Source organism: Scylla paramamosain, chromosome 18, assembly GCF_035594125.1.
Source record: "Scylla paramamosain isolate STU-SP2022 chromosome 18, ASM3559412v1, whole genome shotgun sequence".
NCBI lineage: Eukaryota > Metazoa > Arthropoda > Malacostraca > Decapoda > Portunidae > Scylla > Scylla paramamosain.
Window position 1 is genome coordinate 3695001 of NC_087168.1, and position 12500 is coordinate 3707500.

General features: G+C 42.7%; 1 protein-coding gene across 1 annotated transcript in view; it reads left to right on the forward strand.

The window, feature by feature from the left end:
* LOC135109023 (regulatory factor X 4-like) overlaps positions 1 to 12500 on the forward strand; it is a 115014-nt gene that overhangs the window by 53065 nt on the left and 49449 nt on the right. The window contains exons 2-3 of the mRNA XM_064019999.1: positions 6398 to 6626; positions 9211 to 9309. Of these exons, the coding sequence (XP_063876069.1) occupies positions 6560 to 6626; positions 9211 to 9309 (166 nt within the window). The 5' untranslated portion in view covers positions 6398 to 6559. The remainder of the gene's footprint in view (positions 1 to 6397; positions 6627 to 9210; positions 9310 to 12500) is intronic.

Here is a 12500-nt window from a genome sequence, read left to right on the forward strand (position 1 = left end):
TTTTTTTTTGGGGGGGGGAGGGGGGAGGGGGAGGGGGGCGGAGAAACTGTATTAAGGGCGTTTTGATTTTTTTTTTTTTTTTTTCTTTTCCTTGAATGTGTAGGTGACGTGCACGTGTTTGCGAGACAGGAACAAAATTGACTTATTCTCTCCCTCTGTCCACATTAAGAGCCTTTTCAATTTTATCTTATTTTTCCTTGCCGTTCAGTCTGTAGGCACCGTGCACAGAACTAAATTAACGTAATCTTTCTGATCTTCTAAGCTTGGCTCTTTTTTGGGGGTTGGAACGGCATTAAGAGCGGGCCTTTTTTATACTTTTTTTTTGTATATTTTTTAGGTCTCTCTACAAAATACATAAAAAGTAAAAAAAAAAAAAGAATGCTAATAATCGTAATAAAGAACACAGGCAGTTTGGTTCAGCCGTAGAGAGAGAGAGAGAGAGAGAGAGAGAGAGAGAGAGAGAGAGAGAGAGAGAGAGAGAGAGAGAGAGAGAGAGAGAGAACAGAACGTTTCAGAATACAGAATGTGCCGTTAAAAACTTCTGTCTGTATTAATTGTTTTTCTTTTTTTTTTCTTTTCCTTAGAAATGATGTTTCTGGCGAATAGGTCTTTAATTCGGCTTGTTTTGTTTGGGTTGTCTTGGCTTGGCTTGGCTTGGCTTGTTTTGTCTTGGCTCGGATTGGCTTGGCTTGTTTTGTCCTGGCTTGGGTTGGCTTGGCTTGGCTTGTTTTGTCCTGGCTTGGCTTGGCTCGGCTTGGCTTGTTTTGTCCTGGCTTGGGTTGGCTTGGCTTGGCTTGTTTTGTCCTGGCTTGGGTTGGCTTGGCTTGGCTTGTTTTGTCCTGGCTTGGGTTGGCTTGGCTTGGCTTGTTTTGTCCTGGCTTGGGTTGGCTTGGCTTGGCTTAATTGCATCATAACAATTTGCAGTATTTATAGGGAGAGCGAGTACAATGGAAAGTTTATGCTCAAGAGAATCAGCTTTTTTTTTTTTAACTCCTTGTCTTATAAATGTTTGGGAATCGTGTCAAAAATGGACTTGTATTGTTAAATGCTTTGCTTTCCCAAAGACCACAGAGATGACTATGGCTCGAATTCTTGTACCCACTTTTCTCCATTGCCGATGCAGAATCTTCCTTAAACTATATACCAATACACTCATGATGAACACCCTGATAACTTTCACGCTTGAGAATACGTGAAGCGACGGCGGCAGGCGAGGCAGTGTGTTGAGATAGCGAAGCTCGAGTCATTCTTTCTGATGCCCAGTGTTGCGAGGCTAAGTTGATCCCCGCATCTACATATTGCTCCCTAAATAACTGAATCTACCTATTCTCTGATCCTTCCACGCCTCTTCCCCATTCGTAGTTCTTCCCTGTTACCTCATACCTCACCACCTACTCCTAATTTATCTTCCACTTCCTCCATTTCCTCTCCCCGTTTACCTTACCTTCTCAGTCCTCTATTTCCCCTTCCAGTCTCTAAATGTTTTCCCATATCCTATTTCGTTCCCCTTCCTGCCTTCTCTCTCATATTCCCCTACCTCCCTTGCACCGTTTCCCATTCCCTACCGCCCTCCTCACCTCCTGCCTCCCTCCCCCTTCCCCTTACCTTCCTATCTCATTTACCTTTTTCTGTGCCTTTGTCTCATCTCAGCTCTGCATTCTATCCCCCTCTCTCTTCCCTCACCATTTAGATCATCTCCAAAATCTATATCCTCCCTATCACCCCCCTCCTCCCCCTTCCACTAGCTGTTACCTCCACACCCTCGCACCAGAGACACCCCCCACCCTTCCTCTTTATCGAGCGCGTCACGCCAGCCACGTGTTGAGATGCCAAGATACGTGAGCTTATGATATATCACGTTATATTACTCTTTTTTTTTTTTTTTTTGCCAAGACTATTTTTAGCACATTAATCTTGCTTTTATTAGAGACAGTCGAGGGGGAATAATCCGGCAGGAAGTATTACAGAATGTATGAATATTACATGTTTCGTAGGATCTTTGTGGCAGTGAGTTGTGTGTGTTGTTTGGGGTGTCTCAATAACCGTTCATGCTCGCCTTTACGTGTTGCATTCACCAAAGCGGTTATGAAACTTTTCTCCACGGCAAGAATAACGACACCAAGAAGACACAGAGATGCTACACAGAGAAACATAATAACGTAAAGGAAGATACAAGAGGCCATCAGGTCTATATGTGGCAGTCCCAGTATTCAACATTCATACCTAATGGCCCATCATAACAACCTGCCATCCCTATCCTTTTAAGCTTCCTATTGAGTCGGTACTTTAACTTTTAAAAATCTGTCTAATGAGGTTTTTTTTTTTTCCAGTGACCACTTTTGGAAATAATTTTATCCCTATTTGTATAACTCCAACAAGCTTGAATCCGCTACTTCTTGTCCTCTCCTGATTATTTACGCTAAAGATTTTGTTTAGATCACGCTTGTTATTATCGCTATGCCACTTAATCCTTTCAGTACTACGAGATCTTTCCCATTATCATCTACAACTTACGAGTACTAAACACTCATTTTATACCACAGTCTTAAGAACATTAGAAATAAGGGAAGCTGCAAGAAGCGACCAGGCCTACACGTGGCAGTCCCTGTGTGAAATATACCTACCTATTTCCACCTATCATCCCCATCCATAAATCCGTCTAATCTTCTCTTAAAGCTTCCTAATGTCTTAGCACTAAAAGCATGATTACTGGGTCCGTTCCACTCATCTACCACTCTGTTTGAGAACCAGTTTCTTACTCTTTCTTAAACCTAAATTTTTCAAGCTTGAACCCATTATTTTTTGTTCTATCCTGGTTGCTGATCCTAAGAATTTTTGCTTACATCCCCCTTTTTATGATCCTTTTACCATTTAAATACTTCTATCAGGTCCCCTCTTAACCTACGTCTCTCTAAAGAATGTAAATTTAACAGCTTCAATCTCGCCTCGTAAGGAATACTCCTCATCCCCTGTATCATTTTAGTCATTTTCCTCTGGACTGATTCTAATAGACCTATATCTTTCCTGTAATGTGGGGACCAGAACTGCACAGTGTAGTCTAGATGAGGTCTGACCAGCGCCAAGTATAACTTTAATATTACTTCGGGCCTTCTACTTTTAACACTCCTAAAAATTAATCCCAATACCCTATTTGCCCTGTTTCTGGCCTCTATGCATTGCTTTCCTAGACGGAGTTCAGAGCTAACTATAACTCCTAAATCTTTCTCGTACCCTGAACCTACCAGAGCTTCGTTGTTAATTGTGTACCTACTGTGTGGGTTTTCTCTAACTATGCTAACTATTTGCAAGGCGATGGCATCCGATTCTGACCTGATTAATCTACCTATCTTTGTGTCATCCGCAAATTTACTAACATCACTACTAATTCCACTATCCAAGTCATTGATATTAGAAATAACAATGGCCCTAATACTGATCCCTGTGGCACCCCACTAATTACATGACCCCACTCGGATTTCGAGCCGTTTATTACAACTCTCTGTCGCCTGTTGCGTAGCCATGACCCTATCCAGCCTAACATCTTCCCACCTATCCCGTGTGCCCTAACCTTTTTCAGAAGCCTTTGATGGGGTACCATGTCAAATGCCAGATGTAAGATGTCATAACTATCACCATTATCTACTGCCTCGTACACTTTACTGTATAAGCTTAACAAGTTTGTCAGGCAAGACTTCCCCTTCGTGAAGCCATGCTGTAACTGATTTATCAAGTTATGTTTGTCTAAATGTTCCCTAATGTTCCTCGCTATTATTGACTCCATTATTTTACCCACAACAGAAGTTAAGCTGGCAGGTCTATAGTTAGACGCTAAAGTTTTATCTCCTTTCTTAAAGATGGACACTACATTAGCCTGCCTCCACATTACTGGTACCTCACCTGACTCAAGTGATTTCCTAAAGACAGAAAATAATGGTTCACTAATAGCCTCTTTACATTCCTTAAGTACTCTGGGATATATTTCATCAGGTCCTGGTGACTTGAACTTTTCAGCTTATCTATCTCCTGTTCCACTACCTCCTTAGTTATGATAATATCTGTCAGCTTCTCATTCTCTTCTGCTCTAAACATCTGTTCACTATCTGGCATATCCTGCATGTTTTCCTGGGTGAAGACAGTTAAAAAATACTCATTCAGAATTTTACTAATCTCCTCCCCAAAACTAACCAGCTCCCCATCTGCTGCCTTTAATGGACCTATAGTATCCTTATTCTTCGTCCTGTATACCTGATAAAATTCCTTGGGGTCCGTCTTCGCCTGGCTGGCTACCTTTATTTCATAATTGCCCTTAGCTTTCCTTGTTAACTTCCTGACTGTTCTAACTAATTCATTATATTGTGGCCTTAAAACCTTTTCACTTGCCTTTAATCTCTTATATTTATTTCTCTCCTACCCTATGTAGTGTTTTAACCTAGCAATCATCCATTTAGAGTAATTTTTCTGTGATCTTATTGCTCTATACGGGATGTTTGCTAACTGACCTGTATGAACTTTATCTACGAAATATTTATACAACTCATCTACATTTACTTCAGCTAATCCTCTCATCTCGGCCCCTTCCATCCTCTCCACTCCCTCATCTACTCGCCTCGATCTCACCTCTCCCATCTCAGCATGACCTGACCCTCCAACATACTCACACCTATCTCCCCCTCTCTCTCTCTCCTCCGCCCCTTCCGGACACATCTTCACTCCTCTTGCTCTACACCCTCACGCCTCACCTCACCTCTCTCATCCTGCCTTATCTCTCTCAATTCCGTCCCAGACCTTATCTCCCCCTGCATCCGTTGCCAGTCAACTCCTTGGAGGTACCTTTTTAATTCCTCAAAATCTGTTCTCCTAAAGTTAGGTATTCTACTTGTGTTTTTGCTTCTAAAAGTTTCTTCCCATTTTAATTTATACCTAATTTCCCAATGGTCACTGTTACCTAGCTGTCCTCCAACCTCTACCTGCCTGACTGCTTCCTTCCTATTAGTACGAATTAAATCTAGAATAATGTTCCTCCTTGTGGGTTCTAAGATTACCTGTTTTAAAAAAATTATCCTGAATTACCTTAAGAAATTCCTCTGCTTGCCTGTTACCCCCCACCAGGCTCCTGACAATATTCCTAAAATTAAAATCTCCTACCACACATACCTGACTGTGCCTGCCTGCTCTGTTTATTTCCTGCCACAGTGAGGTGTTACTCTCCTTTGTACTGGTCAGTGGCCTGTACACTACTCCCAGTACTACTGACTGTAATCCTTCCTTAATATCTACCCATATCGACTCTGTTCTGCTATCTGTTTTAATTCTACTGTTAATACAACACTAATGTGTCCCTAACGTACAGCGTGACGCCTCCTCCTCTCCTGTTTTCCCTGTCTTTATAGAACAGTGTATAACCATCTATCTTAACCTCTGGATTATATACTTTTCCTGACATAGCTAGCCAAGTTTCTGTTAAAGCAATGATAGCAAGGTTCTCTACATACGCCATTCCTCTAAGCAAGTCTATCTTATTCAAATTACTTCTACAGTTTGTGTAGTAAATACCTAAGCTATTTCTCATCTTCCCTGAACTAGTTACCCTTCTAGTTTTAACTAATTTGTCCTTCGTTTTGACCTCACAACCCCTTCTTCCCTCCTGACTAACGAAATGCGTACTAGTTCAGTAGCTTAGAAAAGATAAAATTAAACCCATTCTTTTCTTTCCTCTTATTTGTCCATGGAAACATTTTATTTCGGTGTTTTGCATGATAGCACAAGACATCAGTAGCAGTGAAATGGTGAGAATACCGTCACATCCCTGTCGCAACCCCTCTGTGCTCCTCTTCACGCCGATGAAAGAGTTACCGTCCTCTCCACTGAGGCGATAGCATCTTTATACCTTATTCTTTGACTGCAGACAAATTCAGCTACATTCTTTAGTTAAAAGTCACACGGAACAGTAACACATAACATACTTCGTGGTGGTCCCGTCAGGAGTCGCCTCTGTGCATCACCGTCTCTACCTTGCTCTGTTTTCATCATCTGTCACCGCATGTCTTCCTTCACTACATCCACGAGCCCTCTCTCTGGTCGTCCTCTCTCCCTCCTGCCTGATCCGTCCATCCCCGACATAATACATGACTGATTCATTTACTGATTGATACAGGACGCTGCAACAATATGTAACCTGTATATAAACTGTATGTAGTAGATCGTTATTGCAAAGATCACTGCTAATACATGAAAGGTTTAACACGCGAGAACAAGGGTGATAACATGGTGTGTGTGTGTGTGTGTGTGTGTGTGTGTGTGTGTGTGTGTGTGTGTGTGTGTGTGTGTGTGTGTGTGTGTGTGTGCAATATAGCCACACCACCACATCCTCAACCTGCACTATGTATCATCCCTTCAGGAGACTGCGATACGAGGGCTGCAGGAGACCGGCCCAATCCAGCATGTACCAGCGAAGCTCCTGCGAGGATCGCCTGACTAACGTCGTGGCGGAACACTGAAAGCTGCCCAGCCTTCCCAGCACCACCACAGCTCCTAGCGCTGACCTGCCGCCTCTTGGGTTATGACTTCCACCGGCGCCCTGGAGCATCCTGCCGCAGCCCCCGTGGAGGCATCAGCACTAACCCCAGGTGAGAAAGATGGAGGACTAGGGGAAGGAGAGGGACGGTGCGTGGAGTGAGGTGGGAGGTAGAGGAAACGCTAAGGGAGGGATAGGAAAGGGAGGAAGATGGGGAGAGAACGATACAGAAAATGAAGGAGGACAGAGAGAGGAAGGGCGAGAATGATATGTGGGAGGGAGGAGGGATAGAGTGAAAAGAATATAGTAGACAGAGGAATATATAGGAAAGTGAAGATTAGAGAGAGAGAGAGAGAGAGAGAGAGAGAGAGAGAGAGAGAGAGAGAGAGAGAGAGAGTGTGTGTGTGTGTGTGTGTGGGTGATGGTGGCCAGTCTTTACCCACCTGCCTCGCTCAATCGATCTCCTTCCCCTCATGGAAACACGGCGTGGAGGTCTTGATTAAAACAGGTCTTCTCTTTAGACCTGTTGAAAGATTCATGCGAATCTTTCTTCCCTATTAAGTGTCTCAATCTTTTATTTCGTCAACATTTCTCACTTCTAGACTACTCATGTATCTCACTTTGTCTTCCATAATTGCAAACATAAACAGTGCTCATAAAAATGCTTCTTACATTTCAAGCATTTCTTCATGTCATTTGTCATTAGACCTTCTCTCTTACTTATTTGTTTACTTATTAATTCATTCATTCGTTGTTGTTGTTCTTGTTGTTGTTTTCTTTATGTTTTCTTAAGGCAACAACAAACCCTACTGAAAAAAGCCACGAATATTTCCTTGATTTCAACACACACACACACACACACACACACACACACACACACACAGCTACGGAAAAGAACATGAAACTAAGAAAAAATAAAAGAAGAGAGAGAGAGAGAGAGAGAGAGAGAGAGAGAGAGAGAGAGAGAGAGAGAGAGAGAGAGAGAGAGAGAGAGAGAGAGAGAATAGTGGGGGGGAGGAGGGGTAGAGGAAGCTGCACGCCGCTGCCTCGGTCACCCTGACAACACCAGACTCAGGAATTTGGTGAGACAACGTAGGGACGGCGGTGACCTTACTGGTGGTGTTGTGACCTTACTGGTGGTGTTTTGACCTTACTGGTGGAGTTGTGACCTTACTGGTGGTGTTGTGACTTTACTGGTGGTGTCGTGACCTTACTGGTGGTGTTTTGACCTTACTGGTGGTGTTGTGACCTTACTGGTGGTGTTGTGACCTTACTTGTGATCTTTTGACCTTACTGATGGTGTCGTGTTGTGACCTTACTGGTGGTGTCGTGACCTTACTGGTGGTGTCGTGACCTTACTGGTGGTGTTGTGACCTTACTGGTGGTGTTGTGACCTTACTGGTGGTGTTGTGACCTTACTGGTGATGTTGTGACCTTACTGGTGGTGTTGTGACCTTAGTAGTTGTTATGACCTTCCTGGTTGTTATGATTTTCCTGGTTGTTATGACCTTAGTGGTAGTGGTGGTGCGATGCAGATAAGGAATGGTGTGGTGGTGGTGTGGTGAGGGTGCAGTGGATGTGTGTGGGGGTGGTTGGCAGTGGTGTGGTGTGATGTGGTGGTGGTGGTGATGTGGAGGTGTGGTGTGGTGGCGTCTCCCTGTCCTGTCCTCCTCTGGTTGTGGAATGTGTCTGAGTATTGGTTGATAAGTGGGTAGTAGGTAAGTAGAAAGCTGCGTAAGTAAGTAGGTGTGGAGAGGGAAGGGAAGCGTAAACAGGAAGGCAGACAGGTAGTAGTCATGTGAGATGTGAGGGCAGGAAGAGCTAAATAGTGTGCATAGATAGGAAGGAATATTTGGCGAGGAGAGCAAGTAGTAGGTGAATAGGTGTGTGTGTGTGTGTGTGTGTGTGTAGATAGGTAATGTTGGGAGGAGCTAAGGTCAGTATCTTTCCCTGGTGTGACTTGCTGAAGCTCTGAAGCGTAAGTGTGATGGAGGTTCACTGAAGTTTGAAGCCAGGATCCTTTTTTTTTTTTTTTTTGTAAGAAGCTTCACTGAATTCCTTCCTCGAGTTTTGGCGTGTTGGTCTGTGAGAGAGAATGGCATGTGAGGGAAAACGTGTGTATGTGCATGTTGGTGTTGTGTAATGTGAGTGTGTGAGCATGCTGCAATACCTCGTGTTTCTTAAATCTTGGCAGGAGTGTTTCTTTACTTTTAACATATCTGTGTCCCTTTGCCTTGTCCATTATTTCTTACATTTAAAAGCATTTATGTCTCCCTCACCTGCTGTCATGGTTTTATTGTAGATCTATTGATTTTTTTATCTTATTTTATTGTCATAATGTTTCTGTTTTGTGTGATTGTATTCTTTTAACAACTCAGTCATTTCTGCCTCTCACTTTACGCCTTACAAAAATTCATGCGAATCTTTCTTCCCTATTAAGTGTCTCAATCTTTTATTTCGTCAACATTTCTCACTTCTAGACTACTCATGTATCTCACTTTGTCTTCCATAATTGCAAACATAAACAGTGCTCATAAAAATGCTTCTTACATTTCAAGCATTTCTTCATGTCATTTGTCAGCACTGAACCATTCCTACCTCTGCCTCCCATACAAAAGTTCACATGAGTAGTTCTGGCCCGCGTACCATCCCCATACTTCTCCTGTGACTTCTCGTAACCCAGACCTGACCCACAGACCTCTGGCTCCGGGGCCCCACGGTGACCGGCACCAATATGACGGCTGCTGAGGCTGGAAGTTTGCACTCCTTCACGCATCTCAAACCAGTACCGGACGGTGAGTGGGCGACGAGGAGTACTTGGAAACACAGCGTACTATTGGGAAAACTCTAGCCTGGTATAATAAATGTTTAAAAGAAAGAAAAATGTTAATCCTCAGGTACAAAAAAAAAGTAACACACACACACACACACACACACACACACACACACACACACACACACACACACACACACACACACACACACACACACACACACACACACACACACACACACACACAGCTTTGCGTTTTCATCACTCAGGCTCATACCAAGTTACAGTTTTGTCAACAATACATACTTAGGAAGAACAGAATACAGGTGACTCGGTACACACGACGCACGGGGACTTGCAGGCTTCGTGTGCACAGAAGTCGTGCTAAAGATAAATAAATAATAATAATCACAATGGTAATAATAATGATAACAATAATGATAATAATAATAATAATAATAATAATAATAATAATAATAATAATAATAATAGTAATGATAATAATAATAATAATAGTCTAATGGCTAAAGATGTGTCAAGGGATTTGTCATGTTATATCGCACAATTTTGTCCTAAGTTCATTTACGTATATGGTAAGTGAATAATACAATACATTTTATCCTTGTTTATTAATCACAACTTTAAATACAAAAGTTAAAACAATAGAAATAAAAAAGAAACGGAAAAAAAATTAATATTGACATATATACAACGCAAATGAGCGGCTGGGCTGGATCGTGCTAAAGTGAAAACCTCGTGTAAATTCAATCAAGCTAAATATATTTTAAGTCGTGTTAAACCGAATTTGTGTAAAAAAAAAAAAAAAAAACGTATAAACTGAGGGTTCCCTGTACTAGATGAACTGTTGGTGACAATGGTGAAAGTACCTGCTGAAATCATGCTGCTGCTGGTACACTCTGGGAGAGGAATAGGATGAGATGAAGGACAAGTAGTGTTATCGGGGTGCAAACAGAGCATGTGTGTGTGTGTGTGTGTGTGTGTGTGTGTGTGTGTGTGTGTGTGTGTATGTGTGTGTGCTGAGGGAGAGGGTTTGTTGATATGTGGGATGTGCTGGAAGAGAGTCAGAAACTTTCCGCCTCATCAGATGCACGCCTTGAATAGACTGTCTTGAATCTTCCACTTCGCTGCTGTTTTTTTTTTTTTTTTATGTAGGAGTGACACTGGCCAAGGGCAACAAAAATCCAATAAAAAAAATGCCCACTGAAATACCAGTCCCATAAAAGGGTCAAAGCAGTAGTCAAAAATTGATGAATAAGTGTCTTGAAACCTCCCTTTTGAAGGAATTCAAGTCATAGGAAGGTGGAAATACAGAAGCAGGCAGGGAGTTCCAGAGTTTACCAGAGAAAGGGATGAATGATTGAGAATACTGGTTAATTCTTGCGTTAGAGAAGTGGACAGAATAGGGGTGAGAGAAAGAAGAAAGTCTTGTGCAGTGAGGCCGTGGGAGGAGGGGAGGCATGCAGTTAGCAAGATCAGAAGAGCAGTTAGCATGAAAATAGCGGTAGAAGATAGCTAGAGATGCAACATTGCGGCGGTGAGAGAGAGGCTGAAGACAGTCAGTTAGAGGAGAGGAGTTGATGAGACAAAAAGCTTTTGATTCCACCCTGTCTAGAAGAGCAGTATGAGTAGAACCCCCCCCAAGACATGTGAAGCATACTCCCTACATGGACGGATAAGGCCCTTGTACAGAGTTAGCAGCTGGGGGGTGAGAAAAACTGGCGGAGACGTCTCAGAACACCTAACTTCATAGAAGCTGTTTAAGCTAAAGATGAGATGTGAAGTTTCCAGTTCAGATTATAAGTAAAGGACAGACCGAGGATGTTCAGTGTAGAAGAGGGGGACAGTTGAGTGTCATTGAAGGTTGTGTCTGGAAGGTTGTGTCGAGTTGATAGATGGAGGAATTGAGTTTTTGAGGCATTGAACAATACCAAGTTTGCTCTGCCCCAATCAGAAATTTTAGAAAGATCAGAAGTCAAGCGTTCTGTGGCTTCCCTGCGTGAAATGTTTACATCCTGAAGGGTTGGACGTCTATGAAAAGACGTGGAAAAGTGCAGGGTGGTATCATCAGCGTAGAGGTGGATAGGACAAGAAGTTTGGTTTAGAAGATCATTAATAAATAATAAGAAGAGAGTGGGTGACAGTACAGAACCCTGAGGAACACCACTGTTAATAGATTTAGGAGAAGAACAGTGACCGTCTACCACAGCAGCAATAGAACGGTCAGAAAGCAAACTTGAGATGAAGTTACAGAGAGAAGGATAGAAGCCATAGGAGGGTAGTTTGGAAATCAAAGCTTTGTGCCAGACTCTATCAAAAGCTTTTGATATGTCCAAGACAACAGCAAAAGTTTCACCAAAATCTCTAAATGGGGATGACCAAGACTCAGTAAGGAAAGCCAGATCACCAGTAGAGCGGCCTTGACGGAACCCGTACTGGCGATCAGATAGAAGGTCGTGAAGTGATAAATGTTTAAGAATCTTCCTGTTGAGGATAGATTCAAAAACTTTAGATAGGCAGGAAATTAAACCAGTAGGACGGTAGTTTGAGGGATTAGAACGGTCACCCTTTTTAGGAGCAGGTTAAATGTAGGCAAACTTCCAGCAAGAAGGAAAGGTAGATGCTGACAGACAGAGCTGAAAGAGTTTGACTAGGGAAGGTGCAAGCACGGAGGCACAGTTTTGGAGAACAATAGGAGGGACCCCATCAGGTCCATAAGCCTTCCGAGGGTTTAGGCCAGCAAGGGCATGGAAAACATCATTGCGAAGAATCTTAATAGGTGGCATGAAGTAGTCAGAGGGTGGAGGAGAGGGAGGAACAAGCCCAGAATCGTGCAAGGTGGAGTTCAGCTTTAGAAATAGATGTGATAGCAGTGGTGCCATCTGTTTGAAATAAAGGAGGGAAAGAAGAAGAAACAAAGTTATTGGAGATATTTTTAGCTAGATGCCAGAAGTCACGAGGGGAGTTAGATCTTGAAAGTTTTTGTCACTTTCTGTTAATGAAGGAGTTTTTGGCTAGTTGGAGATCAGACTTGGCATGGTTCCGGGCAGAAATATAAAGTGCATGAGATTCTGGTGATGGAAGGCTTAAGTACCTTTTGTGGGCCACTTCTCTATCATGTATAGCACGAGAACAAGTTGTGTTAAACCAAGGTTTAGAAGGTTTAGGACGAGAAAAAGAGTGAGGAATGTATGC